The 20531-nt window shown below is 36.8% G+C and overlaps 1 protein-coding gene across 2 annotated transcripts; it reads right to left on the bottom strand.

The window, feature by feature from the left end:
- Positions 1 to 3713: 3713 nt before the first annotated feature.
- LOC132037921 (uncharacterized) lies at positions 3714 to 19761 on the bottom strand. 2 transcript variants are annotated; one of them, XM_059428572.1, is made up of 7 exons: positions 19233 to 19758; positions 19073 to 19161; positions 18835 to 18973; positions 5132 to 5227; positions 4866 to 4988; positions 4397 to 4659; positions 3714 to 4261 (listed from the first exon to the last, which is right to left on the bottom strand). In XM_059428572.1, the coding sequence occupies exons 1-7, from the start codon at positions 19393 to 19395 to the stop codon at positions 4151 to 4153; spliced, it is 984 nt and encodes a 327-aa protein (XP_059284555.1). In that variant the 5' UTR covers positions 19396 to 19758; the 3' UTR covers positions 3714 to 4150. The 2 variants fall into 2 exon arrangements, with proteins under 2 accessions (XP_059284555.1, XP_059284556.1); XM_059428573.1 differs by lacking the exon at positions 5132 to 5227 and having other exon boundaries at positions 19233 to 19761.
- Between the last annotated feature and the right edge of the window lie 770 nt (positions 19762 to 20531).

Raw genomic sequence — 20531 nt, 5'->3', positions numbered from 1 at the left:
TTCAATATTTGGATTGACCATGAGCAGTTTATGCCTATTGTTGCTAGGGTGTGGAGTCACAAATATTGGGGTCCTAGAATGGAGGTTGTCTGGAAGAAACTCAGAGCTTTAAATCCCTACTTGAGACAGTTGAACACTCAAGAATTTAAAGGAATCTCACAGAAACTAGAGAAAGCCAGAACTGATCTGATAGAAGTTCAAGCACAAATGAGCAGCAAGAAATGGAGAGATGGTCACTAATAGAAGAGAGCACTAAAACAGAAATCAAGTGCAACCTGGATCAAACTAGGTGACTCTAATTCTAAATATTTTCTTGCAGTGATGAAAGAAAGAAGCCATAAAAAGATGATAGCAGAACTAACCTATTTCGATGGAAGAAATCTCATAGGCCTTGGAGATATCAAAAATGAAATCTTGTAATTCTATCAGGGACTTATGGGATCTGTTGCTCATACTATGCCTGCTGTTGATAAAATTATAATGTCCAATGGTCCTTCCTTGTCTCAGCAACAAAAACTTGCTCTATGTGTACCAGTGACAGACTAAGAAACATGGGATGGTTTAACAACTATTGGAGATGATAAGTCCCCTGGGATTGATGGTTTCAATGATAAGTTCTACAAGAAGACATGGCATATCATTAAGGCAGATGTCACTGAGGCTATCAAGGAGTTCTTCACTCTTTTGGCCAACTTGCTAAGTCTATTAATTGTACAACAATTACTCTAATTCTAAAAGTCCCAGTCCCTGTTACAACCAAAGACTTCAGGCCAATTGCATGTTGCACAATTTTATACAAACTTTGCTAAGGTCCTAGCTTCCATACTACAGAAGGTCATGCCCACCATCATATGTGAAGCTCAAGCAGGATTCATTCCTGGGAGGAAGATAGCAGATAATATAATCCTTGCACAAGAGTTGGTCAAATCCTACACCAGAAAACATATTTCAGCCAGATGTATGATCAAGATTGATCTTCAGAAGGCTTATGACTCTGTTGAGTGGCCTTTTCTGGAGCAGGTAATAATTGAACTTGGCTTCCCCGCAAAATTTATATCTTGGATAATGCAATGTGTTAGAACTGTCAATTACACCATTTTGTTTAATGGTGAGACAACCAAACCATTTGATGCTGCTAAGGGGCTTAGACAGGGTGATCATATATCACCCTTTCTATTTGAAATAAGTATGGAGTATTTGAGTAGATGTCTTAACAACCAGAAAACCTCTGCTGAATTTAAATTTCATCTGGATGTGCAAAGGCTGGCATCACATATCTCTGTTTTGCTGATGACCTCCTATTCTTTTCTAGAGGTGACTTACAGTCCATAACTCTCTTATATCAGACCTTTCTCACATTTTCCGAAGCTTGTGGCCTCCAAAACCTAATATAGGGAAGAGCTCAGTTTACTTTGGAGGTGCTTCTCAGCAAGTGAAAGATAGAATCCTTCGGCATTTAGGATTTGCGCTTGGAGAATTGCCCTTCAAGTATCTTGGCATACCCCTCTCTACAAAGAAATTATCATTGCTACAATGGCAACCCCTTATTGTGATTTTTTTTTTGCTAGAATCTCTTCCTGGACAGCCAAGAAACTCTCCTATGCTGGAAGAGCACAATTGATTCAATCAGTATTATTTGGTATGCAGACCTATTGGGCACAACTCTTTACCATCCCTACTAAAGTTCTTAAAGTAATTGATGGCTATTGTAGAAGCTACATGTGGTCTGGGGCAAATATAATCACTAGGAAAGCATTATTTGCTTGGGATAGGATCTGTTCACCAGTATTTATTGGTGGTTTAAACTTGATCAACTTGAAATTGTGGAATAGAGCTACTATAGCTAAAAATTGTTGGGATGTGGCCAACAAAGCAGACAAGCTATGGGTGAGATGGATCCATATAATACTATATAAAAGGCAAACCCTTAAATGAGATTTTCATACCCCAACAAGCTTCTTAGATGGTTAGGCAAATGAGTACATACATTGTTACCCCCCTCAACTATAACACCTTTTTCAAAAAGACACTTAAACTTTGCGGGGGTCCTAACACCCCCTTATTCTTGTTCAAAGTGAATTTATCACCCCCCTTATGAGCCCACGTGGCATATAGAGTGTATTTCACTCTCCAATAGCGCGTGAGATAAGAAAAAAAATTAATTTTTTTATCCATTTCAGCATTTGTTTCATTAAAAATACCTTTTCCTTTTACTTTATTTATTTTATTTAATATTTTCTTTTTCCTTATCTTCTTCACCAAGAAGGCTCAATTGGTTACCTTTTTTTTCTTTTTCTTTTTTCCTTTGTTTCTTCAAGATCGTTCTTCTATAGACTTTTCCGATTCATCCTTATTCTCTGTCTTTTTTTTGCTTTTGATTTTTTTTATGGAGTTTGGGGTAGGTCATTGGAGATGGAATGGTGGTTTGAAGGTGATTTCTAATTTTCAAAGTTTGATTTGGTGATGGTTAATGCTATTTGTGATTAGAGATGGAATGGTGGTTCTTCCAATTCTAGCCGGTTTTGAAAAACAATACTTTTGTTTTCTGTCTTATTCTTTTTTCTTTTTTAGTTGGGTTCATTGATTTTTCCCCCTCCTAAAAATGGAGGTTGAAAGTGGTGAGGTTAAGGGATATTGATTTTAGGGTAAGATGTTGGATAGATGCTGATTTAAATTTCAGATTTGGTTTGGTGCTGATTTTAATTATTTGGTGGTGGTTTGGAAACTTTTCGGTGGTGTTGTGGTGGAAGTGGTGATGCAGTGGCGGTTATGGGGGTGGCTAAGGTGGGGGGAACTTCTACAGAAGTTGAGGTGAAGAAGAAAGGGGGCAAAGAAAAATAAAAGAAAAGAAAGAAAAGGAATCAAATAGGAAAAATAAAAAATCAGACAATTTAAAAATCAATTTGACACGTGGCAAGTGATGGTTGGTGCGTGAGTTGCACGTATCTTCTTATACTTTGGGTTGACCGAAAAAGGGTGAATATATACTATTTTTAAGTTGTTCAGGGGGGTCATAGGACCCCCGCAAAGTTTAGGTGTCTTTTTGAAAAAAGGCGTCAACTTCAGGGGGGTTCCGATGTATTCTCTCTCAGGCAAATCATATCAGCTAGGGATAATGTTGCATTGATCCAAAAACCCCCTATCTTCTACTCAGAGCTTGATCAAGCAATTTTATCATGCACTCACTCCTCAAGGACCAAATGTGGCTTGGAAATGTTTGATGTTTACTAATGATGCTAAACCAAAAGTCAAGTTCATTATGTGGCTTCATTTTCGTGGGAGAATGCTAACTGTGGATAGATTACTCTTTGCTGAGTGTGTGCATATTCTCTGGATAGAAAGATACCAGAGAGTTTTCGAGGAGAAACAAAGGTCATGTGAAGCACATGCTAAAGAACTTGCCTACACTTGCACCATTAGAGCTAAATCTGGAACCAGCACTCTCATACATAGTTTTATATTTTAGCTTTGATAGTTTCACGCATAGTTTTATATTTTAGCTTTGATAGTTTCACTTAGGAATATTGTCTGTTTGTCTCTTAGTTCCATGTTGGGAACTTGTCTTTCTTTGAGAGTCCTAATATCACCCAATCAAGGAAAAAGAAGAATGTTATATGTTTTAGGCGTGATGGACCTCTTTTGGGTCTTTAAAAGGACATTTATTAGTAAGATTATGAGTTCACCATGAGAAATTAAACATGCAGTAAGAGAAATTATTGTTTAAACGACATAATTGATCACCAAAACTCGGTACCTGTCGGGCAATACAATACCGATAATGTCACAACTTTGATATTACATCCATCAGGTGAAAAAAAGATGGGGTTGGAGTGGGGCAGGGTAAAAGAAAAGCTTTCAAATGTTTTCACCACATCCTTGGCACAGTCCGTTTTCTAACTTAAAGCTACCATTACCATTCTATCCACCATGTGATACAAAAGAATGTTACACTCTGGTCCAAGCTCTATCTTACCATTGATGACAAAACAAAAAAAAGAGAAGCAGCTATGCTTAGAAACTGTAGTTCAAGAAATCTCATTGCACAATTATCTGAAGATACAGTGGCTTGATGTGGAACCTTATACCACATCATAACACCCGTGGAAGCACCAAGGCGTCGAGGCTAAGTGTCTATTTTGTTAGTGGGAACTTATACACTGACAACACCAGACATCCATGGAACAACGATTGGTGCATTTGGGTGTGAATTTCTGAATGATTTAGAATACCGGCCCTTAAAAGCCATTTTAGGTTTCTCTGCCTGCAATTTGCAAATAAAAGAGAAGATGAAATGAGGGACAGCTTTAGTCTGCTAAAGATCATTCTTAAATTATCATGTAGAAGGAAAAAAAACCATGAAAGGTAGTGAACTTTGTGAAGGGCACTGAGAACTAACATATTTCAGCCAGCACTCCTGATTTTTGTGTTGATAAATATCTGGAGAATAGCATCCCGTCTCAGATGGGCAATAAACCCATATGTTGCATTTCTTGTCATTAGGTCCAGCCTGCTTAGCTTGATTCAAACAGGCCATGCAACACTCATATGCAGATTCTTTAGGGTGCGTGAGGCCCCATTTGACTGCTTCTCCCCCGTAATCAGTATGAAGTTCAACGTTACACTCAGGAGGAAGCCGCCTGCCAGCTATGATTTCACTGTCTGGAGAACATAACTACTGGATTAGAATTTAACAAAACCAAACTATTCCCCAGCGTTTGTGAGTAAAGTTCATGTTACAGTGATCATGCACAAATTAAGCACAGATACTACCTATCCACAATATTTGACATTGACCTTTCTTCTGTGCAGAAAACAACTATACTTCCGCGGGGAAATAAAGATAGAGAAATGAAATACGTCATTACCAAATTCTTCTTCACCCTCAGGTTTGTCATGATGTTCCTTATTAATTATTGCAACAGGTATCCAAAGACCAATTTCTTCAGACAGCTCAGCCCAGTCAACATCCAAAGCTTGTGCAAGTACACCTGCAAGCAAGTTTCATAAAGAAATGTTAAACTATCTTGTCAAAGTACATATGGATTATAGTCTAGGAAGAAGAAACCCCAGAATCAATGTAAAGCTGATATAGAAAGTGTGAACAAAAGAAAGTCACAAGTAAAAGACATACTAGCTTCCCCAGGGGAAATAGTTGAATTTGACTTCTTCTTATTTACAAGCTCCCTGGCTTCTTTTAATTTTTTGCGGCGCCAACTTTCAACTGCATCTGTTCATCAGAAATACCATCAACAATCATAACCAGGAATGTAATAATAAAAGTTTATAAACTGTGCCTACTTCATTCTTTGCATAGACATATATCTTCAAGTATTTGTCTTGAATAATTTGCATTTGGGTAGATTTTTTTTTGCTGTTGCCCAAGAAGACCTTAGACCAATATGGAATGATATACTCATAAAAGCAATCATGTTGACATGTTCGGAAACATTGCAGTTCTAAGTGGAACAAAAATATGAAGTTAACATCTTTCATGGCATACTTTTTGAACTCAGTTTATCAACTCAAGACTGATGAATAGGCAGGTCATCCAGTGTCTCCAGCGTAAAGGAAACCACATAGAGCGGGGAGGGAGATCATTTTCATTAGATTCTTGCACTTGGAGGTGATTGCCGAAAATAGCTAATGATGGAGAAACATGAAAAATTACTGCAGGTTTGCATTTCCCAAAACACTTAACCCTTAAACAAAGTCCAAAAATCAAAAGAATCTTGCTTTTACCATGATTTCCTCAAACAAATATATACCAATTTCTTAATCATAAATTTTATTTTTTGGGGATAATTTCAGAGACCGCCCTCCAGGTTTCACTTAATCACACTAACCTCCCTTGTGGTTTACGATATTACGCTTACCATAGTTCTTTAGATTTATTCTAACAATTATTTTAATCACCAATCTTAAAAAAATTAAAATATCACTAATTTACCCTCTTTTTAATTAATTAATTAATTTTATAAATATCTTCTTTATCAAATCATTTAAGAACAAATTACCTAAATCACTCCATATTGATTTGTACTATGCATAAGAAAAAATTAACAGAAGATGCAGAATTAGATAAGCTGATCTCTTTTTTCATTCTCTCATGATATTAGCTATGGCAGTATAAAATGTATTCTATTGATTCAAATTGCTCCTAAGCTTTTCTTTTTCTTTCAGTTCTGATGTTTTCACTCCAACTTCTGCTGCTTCTATTTGTTGGAGTTGTATTTAGTGATGCAAAGAAAAGGAACATTCGATCGTAAGGTCCCACTCTTCCACTATCTTTTTCCCTTAAATTATTTCCAAAAGCCGCTTCTGATTTGAAAATCTCCAAGTTCAGAAACAAGTTAGGTTTCTTTGAAATTTGGTTTTCTAGAGGAACAGATAAAAACTCCTCTAAGGTACATAAAATAAGAGCTTAGTATTAGAAATAGTCAGATTGTAATATTTTATATTAATAATAGATAGATTAAAATAATTGTTACAAAAGAAGGGTGGCAAGCGTAATATCGTAAACCATAAGGGAGGTTAGTGTTACGAAGCAAAACCTGAGGGGAGTCTCTGAAATTATTTATTTTTATATAGTTAAGTTTATAAATTTGAGTTTTAGAAAATGAATTAGTCAATGTCTAAACTGAGACCGGATATCGGTCAATTTGGACCCTATAAACAAATCAACAAGTTTTCTAGAATGGATGGAATATTTCATATTTTGTTTCCCTCTAATTCGCAAATTCTACGCTGCAGAAAGCAACGGGAGTAGGATTTGGGACTTTCCAGAACTCTAATTCTTCTTTTGATGAATGCAAGTATTTCAGTTCTTTCTTTTTGTTGGATATGGTAAAACCCGAATACAACAAAGCCGACACCAAAAGCCTCACAGTGGTCATTTCCTACTTTTGCTCCCTTGACTCAAACTGTCAACCTTATGCTTGGAGGTGTAGGGTCCTTCCCACTAGCTATCTGTCAGTTCTAGCTCATATGATAAAATTAAAACAAAAACTTCAGCACCAGTTTTGGCAAATTTTTGTCAAGCCCCTGCCAATATCCAATCAGAAAAACTACATGGCATGCTAGGCTCATGAAGACTAACACTCGACTGGCATCTACTCCCTCCATTTCAATTTCTATGGCAGTGTTTAAGTGGGCACAGCATTTAAGATATTCATTTTGACTTATGTATTATCTGTGGTAGCGGAAGAAAATAAATAGGTAGAACAGAACCACTGGTGTACTCAACTCCCAAGATCCCCACAAGATGGACTAATTCAGGAAAGAGGAATTTTAGCGTTTCTCTCCTTCCAAGTTGTCCACCATATGCATTTTAATGAACTGCACCTCTTGAAGTTTGTTTCTTTTCCTTAGACCTTATAGAAGTGCTTGGTTTACGAACAAGTAAAGGTGGATCAATAGGGATGGATTTTCATTGAGTTTTGTTTACTTTTGGCGAGGGGTTATTATAAAGATGCAGTAATACAATAGGGAATATCAGGAGGTAAAAACTAAATTCTACAAAAAATGACCAAAAAAAAAAAAAAAAAAAAGAAGAAGAAGAAGAAGGGGGAAGGCATTATCAAACAATGCATTAATACCAAGGGGAATCAGGATAAGCAGATCATAATGCAGGTCTTCTATAAAGTATGTTTCATAAGATAAAGGGCACGAGTGGAGTTACAAGGAATAAATTACCACGCATATCAAATAATTGACATCCCATTTGAATATTACATAAACAATCAATAAAAAGTGTTGACCCGTGGTAAACTGCAATTGTCAAGGTTATTATACATGAAGACATAGAAAGCCAAACGTTGAAGCACAAAATAAGGTAATGAAAAATATAAAAAACATGTATAGTTGAGGCCGGGTGATGGGCTTAACATGGGAGGGAGAGAACAAAAGAGACGAGATGGATGGAAACTAATAATTTATGGTGCTAATATGGAAGTGTACCGTCCTACTAATCCCAAAAAATAACACGTATTATATAGGACTTCCGTGAATTTACAAATACCCCCAGAGGATGGTTTGTATGAGGTTGAATAGTGGTTATATAATACATAGTTTTTTTAAAAAAAGACGGTATGAAGTGGAAATGTCTAAACAAACAACCAATAAGAATACCAAGGGTAAATGGTATTCTATCACAGCAAGAACGGCCATTTACAATATGGAGTTAAGAAAGGTTATTTATAAGCCCTATAGATGGGAATTGAAAATATATCAGAAACTTATGAAATATGTTCTCGAAACACAATTACATCAAACGGTGATTGTATAAAAACTTTATTTTGGAAAAAAAGATGGTTGGGATCACGATACCACGGTCAGAGATTGCTGGTCTACTGAAGGATGGACATTCCCCTTAGAAGAAGATGCAACGATTGAAAAATGGAAGACCTGAGCAGCTTTATGCACATGATAAGTAGCTTCAAAGGCAACGGTACTACCATATAGGGTAGTATGGAAGGACCTCAAGGATGACATTTTCTCAGTGAAGTCTGGGTAAGAAGTATTGTCTCAAAGCACCCAAGGCTGTGGCCTAGTGGTCAATAAGTGGGAGGAGAACCTTGAGGTCTCAGGTTCAAATCCCACTTATTGACCACTAGGCCACAGCGGAGACAAAAACACTAGGTGATTTCTTCTCATCTGTTAAGCTTTGGCCGAGTTACACATTTTTGTTCTTTGGTGGGAGGTAGCAGGTATCCCGTGGAATTAGTCGAGGTGCGCAAAAGCTGGCTCTGACACCACGATTATAAAAAAAAGGGAAAAGGGCCTGATTTGCCCCTCTACTATTGGAAATAGTCCACATTTACCCCCCGTTATACTTTCGGTGCAAATTTGCCCCTACCGTTACCTAAGTAGCAATATTTGCCCCCCGTTTGGATGATAGTCCACCGTGGCAATTAAACTTCCACGTGGCCTGACATTTGGATGAGGTGGCATGCCACGTGACATGCTACCTCACTACCCTCTCCCCTCTCCGTTTCTTTCTTTCTACCTCCAAAGCCACCTCCAACCACCATTGAAGCCACGCCTACCACCATCTCCTCCAACAATTATATCTTCTTTTTCACTAACCCGTCTCGTAGGAATCACCATAACCGCACTACTATCACTTTACCGGATCTTGTCCAATTATCTAACTCGACCCAAAAAAACCTACATGACCATTAAAATTCTTAAAACCCGTTTTGACAAATCGAAGATACTTTTAGATAAAAAGTTTAAATCTTTCAATAACATAAAAGAATGTCTTTTAACTCTTGTAAGCATTAACATCATTGCTAATCTTTCTGCTAAATCTTTTACGATAATGTGAAAGATTAAGAAAAAGGGTTTCATCATTGTGTAAAAATACAACATTTGGGTATTGAATGCCTGAAAGTTTTGAAAATAAGAGGGTTATTTCGAATGAATTTGAGGGCGACGGTGGGAAGATTGAGTTGGGATTTGAGAGGGGAAATGGTATGACAGGGTAGAGATTTTGATTGGTAATGGGTTCTTTTCATTTGGGTTGAGATGGAGGAGAAAGGGGAAAAAGGTTGTTTGGTTGTCTTGGGTTTGGTGGTGTTGTGTATCGAAAAGGTGAGAGAGAGAGAGAGGACGATGCAGTGGCGTGTGGTGGTTGTGGAGATGGGTTCGCCGGGGTTAAGGTTGTTTTGGTGGTGTGGTTGCAGCGGTTTTCCGGTGTTTGAGGGTGGTTGGTGGTGTGGTTACTTGAATCTGATTTGCAAAAATTGTGTGGCTTCAATGGTGGTTGGAGGTGGCTTTGGTTGGAGGTAGAAGAAAGAAATGGAGAGGGGAGAGGGTGGTGAGGTGGCATGTCACGTGGCATGCCACCTCATCTAAATGTCAGGCCACGTGGTTTAATTGCCACGGTGGACTGCCATCCAAACGGGGGGCAAATATTGCTACTTAGGTAACGGTAGGGGTAAATTTGCACCGAAAGTATAACGGGGGGTAAATGTGGACTATTTCCAATAGTAGAGGGGTAAATCAGGCCCTTTTCCCTAAAAAAAAAAAATAATAATAAATCTCAAAGTAGACAACAAGAATAAGTATGGCCATGGAAATTGATATGGAGAAACAAAGCGCCTTACGGGATAGAGAAATTTTCATGGCTAGAATTCCCCTCTTTCTAGAATTAGTCCACAAGGATAAGGGTAAGGTCAGCGTACATCCCACCCTCCCCAGACCCCATTTGTGCGACTATACTAGGTATGTTGTTGTTGTTGTTGTTGTTGCTGAAGTACTTATTCATCCACTGTATAAACACAATTAGAGTTGATACACGTTTTTTGAATTTGCCTGAAGTCAAATGGTGCATAACAGAATCTCCAAAGACTTACTACATTGTTGGAATAGAAGAGGACTACAGAAAGGTAATAAAAAGTTGTGGAGCACTATACCATCGGCTATATTGGACTGTGTGGAAGGAAAGAACTCAAAGATACTCTGATGGAAAAAAGGAAAATATTTGTACCTTAAAGGATAGATGTTTAGCTCTCTTAGCCTTTTGGTGTAAAAATGAAAATGTATAAGAAGTAGATAGGATTTTAATTTCCTTAGTTCTTTTCACATGTAATAAGTGTACTAAGATACTTATTGGGCTGATCTTCCCCAAGAGCTCACATCGACGGGAAGGTTTGGCACCTCGATGTCGGCTCTTCGCCACCTGGGGCTGTAGTATGTTCCAAGGGTTGGGCTGTTCGCCCATTAAAGCAGTACGTGAGCTGGGTTCAGAACTAAGATACTTATTGCTGGGGTTGTACTACTCATTAATTGCACTTGCTGGGTGCTATTCTTTAATAAAATTTTCATTACATTTTTTAAAAAGGTAATTTATAGGCCCTATAATCAGACCAGTAATGAACTACACAAGGAATCAAGCTTAAGTTAATTGAACAGAAACTGCGCATAAAAAGGTTAAGTACCATTTCTGATTTCTTAAAAGATGATCCAAAGCAGATCATTCAATGGGGTGGACCTACTAAGTTCAACTGGCACTAGCAGTCTGACCTCAATTAATAGCCGAGTTAGTATTAACCAAACTACAATCTCAAATGACAAATAGAGCAAGGCATTTCATCAATCATCAATTAAACATTTTGCAGTAACACACCTAAACAACATTAACACAGTAGAGGATTGTGGAAAGTAATTAAAGGAAATAAAGAACTAAGAAAAATATTATATGAAGTGCAAGATAGTCTTTCCCTTAGCTATCAGATAAAGCAGTCTTTAAATATAAATTACAGATCTGCTTCTGGTAGCTTGACAAGTGGAGGGGAGGGACAAAATAAGAAGCCAGTTTGAAATTTGTGTTAGCAATGAGACAGTTGTAAGATATATTTCTCTAGATGATAAACACACAAACACGGAGAAGTTAGAAGGACGATATTTGTTTAGGAAAAGAACTTATCCGGAAAAATTACACGTATAGAGAAAAATTAAACATGTCTGTGATAAAGTAGCAATCGTATAGATATATTGGAGAAATCCCTCATATACTAGTATATAAAAAGCAATAAAGTCAATGCTTGGTTCTCATCTTTAAGAGACTATGAGTGTAATAAGAGCATCTGTCTGACAAAAGAATACTTAAAATGGAGGCTCGCATCCGGTGCCTTGTGTGATAAAAATGTGCCACCAAGACTTAAAGGTAAGTTCTATAAAGTGGTTGTTAGACCAGCTATGTCGTATGGGGTGGAGTGTTGGCCGGTACAAGAGAAGATGCACAGATGCCCCAGTGAGGAGGCATGAGAGGTTGGCTATGGTGGGTCTGAGGAGAATTAGAGGTAGGCCAAAGAAATATTGGGGACAGGTGATTAGATAAGACATGGCACACCTTCAACTTACCGAGTATATGACCCTAGATAGGAGGATTTGAAGGTCGAACATTAAGAGAGAAGGTTAGTAGGTAGTCAAGCGTTGTCTAGTTTCCTTACCAGTATTATTAGTATTACTCACCTACTACCTTATCTGCTCATTTCTTCACTACTATATTAACCTTTCCAAACTTGCTTTGACATGCTTTACTTGAGCCGAGGGTCTTTTAAAAACAACTTCTCTATCTTCACAAGGTTGGGGTAAGGTTTGCGTACAGACCACCCTCCCCAGACCCCACTTGTGGGATTACACTAGATATGTTGTTGTTGTAATTCATAAAAAGAAATTCTTATGTGGGATTACGTGTATTCTATATTTACTTTTGTTACCAAAGAAATCAAAAAAGAATTAGTGGGGTGCTTCGTTTCTGTGGTCACTTCTTATCTACAAACCTCACCCAATAGTCAATGTGACCAGAATCTCATGAGTGTACCAAATATGACAGATAGAAAAGGTACACTCTAAGTTGTACAGAAGAGTTTCCACTGCACTTTTACTTAGAAAATGGAACTTTTTCTTCAATATCTTGGGAGTTACTTGGGTAGTACCGATGACAGCAAAGGAGCTATTACAATGCTCAAGCTTGAGAGGCATGGGCAAGGAAAAGAGGAAAACTAGGAACACCATCCCTCAATGATAAGGCGGACTATTTGGAAGAAATAAGGCGGACCATTTGGAAGAAAAGGAATGCAAGAATTTCTTAAAACAAATCTGAATCTGTAATTAGCATTAAATACATATGCATATCTTCTTTATTTTTTTGGTGCAACTTGGCTATTGCGAATGACATGGATGTCGTGATTGAATTTTTGAGCTCATTACACAATATGTAATGTAGTCTTTCTTGTAATTATCTTTTTTTTAATAACTGTGGTGTCAAGGTCAGCTTGCGCACCTCGAGTAATTCCACGAGTGCGAAGCTACTTTCCACCGCACATGAATCTTGAGTAACTCTGTCCACCAAGGCTTGGACAAATGAAAACATCTTACAGTAGTTTCTTAATGTTGATATTCATATACTATCTTTAACTATAACAAAAAAAAAAAAAAAAAAAAAAAAGAGATTTTTCACCTATGAAAAACTCTCATATTGCTTTCAATTTAAATTGTCCACCTCTTGTGCAAACGGAGCTACTTTCCATGCTCTAATTTTGCTTTATTCTTTCTAAAAGCGCTGCGATTAATTTCAATCACATCTTCACATGATCAAAAATCTCAACCACAATTCTTTTTAGTAAAGACAATAAATAAGGAAACCTGGAATAATATCATTTGTTCGTTTGGAGATGACGAACCAATCAATTTATGAACTTGTCAAACTTCAGCAATCTAAGCATCGTCTAAGTTAAGACTATGATGGACCAATGATCAAGTAAATGCTAAAACACTTTGTTGAACTTTTCCTTTCCAAATGAAGTAGTTTGATGGACAGTGTGGCGAGGGTTCCGGTGGATGTTAATTAAACTTGCTCATTCAATGCTTGGTTTCAAATTCATGTGTTCATAGCAAAAATTCATTGGACATTAGAATAAGACTACCATAACATCTTCAGATTCAATAAACTTAAGGAAATATTACGATACAACTACATCTCAGTCCCACACAAGTTGGACTTCGGCTATATGATCCCCATGTTTCTCCATTTAGATCCATCTCAAGACAATATTATACAAAATAAAAATAAAATGTATTAGAACCCTGATAGGCTAAAAGACTCCTAGAAAGTTGGGCTTCGTCTATAGGCTATATAATTAAACTTAAGGTAATATTGCGATACAACTACGTCTCAGTCCCACACAAGTTGGACTTCGGCGATATGATTCCCATGTTTCTCCATTTAGATCCATCTCAAGACCATATTATACAAAATAAAAATAAAATGTATTAGAATTCTGATAGGCTAAAAGACTCCTAGAAAGCATAAGAAATAAAATTTACTCCTTCCGTCCCAATTTATGTGAAGGTGTTTGACTAGGCACGGAGTTTAAGAATGGAAGGAAGACTTTTAAAACTTGTGACCTAAAATAAGCTATACATATTTGTGTGGCTATAAATCATTTCAGAAAGGGTAAAATAGGAAGTTTAAAGTCAAATTGTTATTAAATATAGAAAGGTGTCAACCTTTTGGGCCTGAGAAAAAAGAAAAGAGTATCACATAAATTGGGACGGAGGGAGTATGTACTAACATGACTAAACCATATTTTCAACTAATTGAAATTATGTTTAAATTAGTTGAAAATATGATTTAAACATATTTTCAAGTAGTTGAAAAAAAAAACATATTTTTAACTAATTGGTATCACCCACATAGATTATTTTTCTTCCATTGTGCATTTGCGTGGATTTCAAGAGATTGTAGTTCATTAAACACAACTTCCTTCTATGTGATTTTAGGTCTATCTCATCCCCCTTTAACACCTCCACTACCATGGTTTTCACATCTACGGATGTTGATACATGACACAATCAAACCATCTCAAAAAGCCAATCATTTTACCCTCGATGTGTGCTACTTATAGCTTTTGGCTAATATGGTCACTTTTAATCTTGTCTAATCTTGTATAAGCGCAATTCCATCTTAATACCCAGATCTCTACACGACACTCACCTTGTGGATGTTTTGGACTTTAGCGGCCCAACATTCACTCTCATTTTAAAATTGTTGGTCTTATAACTATTCTATAGAACTTACCTTTCACTTTGTCCTTCTATCACATAACAACCCGTAACACTTGTCCATTTCAACCATGTAATTTAGATGCTAAGTGTAACATCTTCATTCCTCGTTATGTTCTCCTGGAACAACAAGCCTACATATGTGAACTGTTTGCTGTTAAAGATATTCCACAAATATTATGCATACATATGTCATATATTCCTTAAGGTTCTTTATGTACTTGACCAATTCAATAAGACTCACAATTACCTTTCTCTCTCAAAAAAACCAATTCAATAAGACATTTCTTCTCTCCTTTTAAATGGTATCAACTATGTTACACTGATCCTACGATTGGTGCCGACGACCGTATTGACATGATTCAACTGTATTTCAAGCAAAAGACAATGTGTTGAAAACATCAGATACAAATATAGGTAACGAATCTTAGAAGAATGTGCCTAAAATTTGACAAAGTCCACCTTCGGTGGCTTTGACAAAGAATAGAGGATTGGGTCGAGGGAGCCACGATTTGGGAGAAAACCTATGATTTTGAAGAGAAAACAAATTTGCTTGATTTGTTAGGAGATAGAGTTAGGATGTTAGGCTAAGACTCGGGATTTTGTAGTACATACCAGGTGGCCGCAACGAAATTACCAAAAAAAAAAAAAAAAAAGAGCTTATGGAGCAGAAAGTTCATGTAAAAAACTCTATTCAAGTTGTGGATGCAGTCTAACCGACAAAGAAATCAAAAAGACTATTCAATCTTACCATGTTAGCCATCTTTACTATTTCTTTTGTGATATGAAAGCAAATTGGATTTTTTGGATCAGGCCGGGTTCAATCTAGAGATAGGAAAAGAGTGGTTGCTCCTCTTTACTATACCCATGATTTTTCTATTGATAAGAGCAAAAAATTGGATTAGGCCTCGTCTGCACCTTCCTAAGATAAGTCCATTTTCTTGTCACTGGACATATTCTCCTTCTCATTTGTTATTGTAAGAGATGTAAGGAAACAAGGAAATTAAATAAAATATTTGAAATTTAAATAAAAAGTTATTTATACATGTTTCGCTTCAATACGTTCAATTTATTTGATACGATTGGAATATGCCGTCTAGACTTATTAATTAACAAGTAAAAAGAAACTAAGTTCTATCCAAAAAGAATCTATATATTTATTATCCATAACCCATCACTTGTACATGCCACTCTATGTCTCCCTGAATCCAAAGATCTAGGTTTTGGTGAATCCGACACCTAGATTTGTATCCATATATAGAGAGATCTAAGAAACTTCAGTCTAATAAGGGACATCCTGATGCCACCTACCAGAACAAGTTTATTTGTCTTCCTTTTAATCGTTTTGCTATTCTCGTCTCTCTCCTGTGGCCACTTTGATGGCACATTTCCTATTTCTGGTGACTTATCTGCCGATAAAGTCTCTTTTTTGGTGTTCATTTCAACGACAACGCTTCTTTGCCGTCCAGATTTTTCTTGAACTAATGTTTATTAGTCCATGTTAACAGACTAGACAAATCAGTAGTCTATTTGTCTAGGATTGATTAAATGTCCATGTCAACAGACCTGTCAATTCAGCAGTCCACAACTATCCAGTCATGTTAGCAATGTCACTAACCTGTCAATTCAACAGTTCATATTTGTTCAACCAGTATCGGCTCGGCCGGCGTGTAAACATCCATATAATCATCTGGTCAACGCCGCATTACTGTCAAGTTAGCTTGCACATCACTATCAAGTTAGTATTGTGGATTTTCAGCAATTTAGACAAGGCGACGAAGTGCTTGTCTTCCCCAGCAATCTAGTCCAGCGGCAATGCACATGTTAGCATATCCATTCACGTCTCATGGATTCATGTAGCAACCATGATTGAATAGTTTGGTCTTTCAGGACATAGAGGAGGCTTTTGACATACTCAACTTGACTTTCAATTTGTATTTGCAAACACATGTTGTTTCCACCACCTTTAATTTGGTCAAGTATGCATTATAATCTTCAGAAAAGAGGAATTAACATATGCAGTAGGTATTTTCTTAACAAACAGAGGATGTCAGTCATCTATCTATTCATTGCAAGCTCACCTTGCAGATATGGGGCTTGTTTCTCATATTATGGGGGTCAAATGGACAATGCCAAGGACAACGATAGAATTATCCGAGTGATGGCGCCTTCGAAGTCTGGGAAAGGCGGAGAGGAAACCTGAAATACTACTCCTTCAGTCATTTGGTGGACTGTTTGGAAAGAAAGGAATACAAGAATTTTCCAAAGCAAATCAGAATCTGTAATTACCATCAATACAAATGTATATCTTCTCTTTCTTTCTTTTTATTTTGGTATAATATGGCCCTTGTAAATGACATTGAGGCTATGGTTGGCAGTTGACTTTCTCAACTCCTACAACACTTACTTCTTGCTGAAATCAATAAACTTCTTTTAACAATCACAAAACAAAAGAGACTTATGCATTTTTGCTAGAATGTACATTACAGCATATCTAGATTCATTGAACTTGAATAGGAGAATTTTAAGATAATTCAGAGAATATTATGTAGAGAATTCCGTAGGAAGATCCTTTTATTTTTTTATATGGTATGGTAACTTACATCTACCAATCTCTCTCTTTAGGAGTCAATAGTGGCCCTTTCCATGCTCCCTTGGTGACTCGAACCCCAACCTCAAGGTTGGAGGTGGAGGGTGCTTTCCACTTGAGCTGCCTCTCTTGTCTTCTGAGGAAGAATCTTATATAAGAACTTTCTTCGAACGTGTACTGGTTTATTGAGCTCAAGGGCAACCTTATGGTTGACTCTAACATAAGAGGGATGAATTTTATTTAAAAGAAAAAGGAAAATAACTAAGTGGGAAGTGCTTGGATTATACAGGGAGCAAGGTAACAGAAGAGAAACTTTGATGAAATCAAATACAAGCATTTGAGACAGAGAAGAGGTCATTTCCTCAAGAAAGTCAAAGGTGGGCTGAGATCATTAGTTTCTCAAAAATTCAATTATGAAGAGGTGAAAAAAAAATCTGGCACATAGGAAATTGACTTCCCTCTTTTCTACTGCTTTTCACTTTTAACTACAGGTCAGACAAATGGTATTATAGCTGTATTTTCTTCAAGTTCAGACTGGCAAGTAAATTTAGAAGAAGTTAGAAAGATTGGGAATTAGAAGGATTCCGTCAGATGTTGTGGCAGCTAGAATCAGCTCATATTGATATAAATAAGGGGACTCCCTGATATGGGAAGCTAGCATATCAGAAATATTGTTCTCCTAAATATTGTGGTATAAATAAATGGACTCCCCTGCACCTCACAAATGTGGTATCTTCTCTTAAATATTTTGGGGGTCAGTTGGGTGATGCCTAAGACTACAGTCGAGCTTCTGCAATGCTGGCATGTGAAAGGACTGGGAAAAGGCAAAGAACACACTGCCTGCTGCCATCTGGTGCTGTATTTGGAAGGAAAGGAACTAGAGAACTTTTGATAGCAAAATGGAATCTGTAATTAGTTTAAAGCACAGATGCATTTCTTTACTGTTTTTTTGATGCAACACGGCAATAGCTAATGATGCAGAAGCTATGGTTGACTACTAGTGAGGCTTTCCTCTGTAAGTTCTTGCCAGCAGCTTTGCTGCTTATCAATACAAAATACCCTTTACCAATCAAAAAAAAATAAAATAATGGAAATCTTAGAACTTTACCTTCCTTTATCTCCATTTCCTTTGTTTCCATACATACCATTATCGATCAATCAATCAATCAATCAACAATACTCCTTAATACCAAATCAGTTGGGTCAACTTTACGAATCATCTATATCTATTCTGCTCTTTCAGTTCCATTTATACTCCGCCACACCTAGTGGCAATGTGATAGAAACCCCTACCCCTTGAACACCATATCTGGGTGCAATGTAGGGCATGCCTAGAAGAGCTTGTCCTAATGCTCAGCTTTTTAATGACCGCCTCATGAGCACAAAAAGGAATGCATCATTTGCGCTGCCTCAGCAAATATTCTACATGTAGTTGACACTTTTATATCCCAGATGTAGCATAAGGTAATGGATATCTTGCAATTATCCAACTTAGAATTTAATGACAAAAGAATACTAAGAAAGAGACACGATAATAAAAAGTCCACAACGTATCTAGGCTAGAGAATGAACAACAAGAAGGATAACCAATGAAAAGATTCAACAATGCTGCTTTGGAAACAAAGATAGCCAAAAATTTGATCAATTTAGTCTTAAACTGAATGCATAATCACCTCGTTGCACTGTTGCATTGTCACGGGCATTGACACCTTTCAACGTAGTTAGTATTTCATCTGCAATCTTCTGTTTGATTTGTTGTGGCACTTGCACCACCTTTTCGTCAACGAAAAATTCTTCCTTTAATCCCTTTAACTTCACCAGGAAAACAGAGATCTCTTTATCAAGCCATAGCTTTAAAGTTGAGAGAAAAAACAAGTAACAACACAACCATCATGAAATTAAGGGTCTTACTAGTTCAATAAGTTGCACAGGTTCTAGTTGTTTTCTTATTCGATTCGACTCTTCCATTTTCCTAACTTGATCTGGAGTATACCTAAAATCTGTATGCACAAATATCCAAGAAAAGGGTCATTCCAAAAAAAGAAGTATAGCATATGAATGAAGAAGTTACCTTTTTGGGTATCATTGCGAGTGTACATGTATGTTGAAGTGTACGAGTGAAGTACATAAAGAGCAACAAAAATGTTAATTGAACAAACAAGAATAGTGGTTCTTTTATAGGAACACCATTTGGCTCTCCAATTAGAACCCCACCACTCTGCTACTCTTGCCATCTCCCCCTTCAAACACTTGATACAACACCATAATCTGTTTTAATTCATACTAAACCCAAATATTAGACTATTTTCTGCAAGATTTATGGTATGCTTTTCAAGGGTCAATAGTAGATCGATAGTACCAATGTCAAGACCTTTTCTGGTTTGGTGTTTGATTGACCAACAAGAATGAAGTTGTGAAATACTAGTGCAGTATTTAATAGTGGGGATTCTTCTCCCTTTGCTGTCTTTTGAGAGGTAATTTTAGATTGGGGGGTTGTATTTTAGAGTATTAGGTGATAATTTTGATTTACGTGATGTAACGGGTAAAGGTAGAGAGGAACAAGCTGTGGGAATAGGCTAAGATGCGCCGTGCTAACGTGCGATTAAAACTGCAAAAAGTCTGGTTGATGACACGTGGCAATTTAAAAGAAAAAAAGAAAAAAAAAAAACTGCAAAAAGCCAATGGGATCTATAGGCTAGTGCTCTTTCAATTTAATTATTTTTTTTGGGCGGGGGTGGGTGTTCCTCCGAAGTCTAGTGCTCTTAAATAGAGTATGTGCATCTAACCTGCTAATGTGAGAAAATAAAGAGTTACACAAAATTGCTTGGATGTGAAGGAATCAAATTTATATAAACAGTGTACAAAAGAAAAAACTACTCCACTTTTTTTTTGAGTAAAATTGCGTGTTTTGACACGAGAGATGGTGTGTAATCACTAATACCACCTTTGGAGATTTCCAAAATAAATATATAGATAATTTTAAGTAGGCGTTTGGCCATAGTATTTGGGAGCTTGGGAGCGTGATTTCAAATCAGCGTTTGTATATGAAATCAGCACAAAATTTCAACTTCAAATCATGATTTCAAATCCAAATTCTCCAAAGGGCAAAGGTGCAAATATACCCTCAACTTTGCAATTTAGAGCAAATATATCCCTCGTCACAAAAAAAAATTGTTACATAATGTAAATGTACCCTTTTCGCTGACGAAAGATTTTTAAAAATTATTTAGCTTATCTTTTTAATTAAAAAAATGTCACGTTCCTTTTAAAATAATAAGTCTACCCACTTTTTTTAGTAGATTTATTTTTTACCCACGTGGCAAAAAAATTTCCTAGTGGTTGTCTGGTTCATTTAAAAGATATCTCTGTG

The sequence above is a fragment of the Lycium ferocissimum genome, chromosome 11, assembly GCF_029784015.1.
Source record: "Lycium ferocissimum isolate CSIRO_LF1 chromosome 11, AGI_CSIRO_Lferr_CH_V1, whole genome shotgun sequence".
Classification (NCBI taxonomy): Eukaryota; Viridiplantae; Streptophyta; class Magnoliopsida; order Solanales; family Solanaceae; genus Lycium; species Lycium ferocissimum.
Note: the sequence above shows the minus strand (reverse complement) of the source record. Positions and strands in the feature narration are given on the sequence as shown.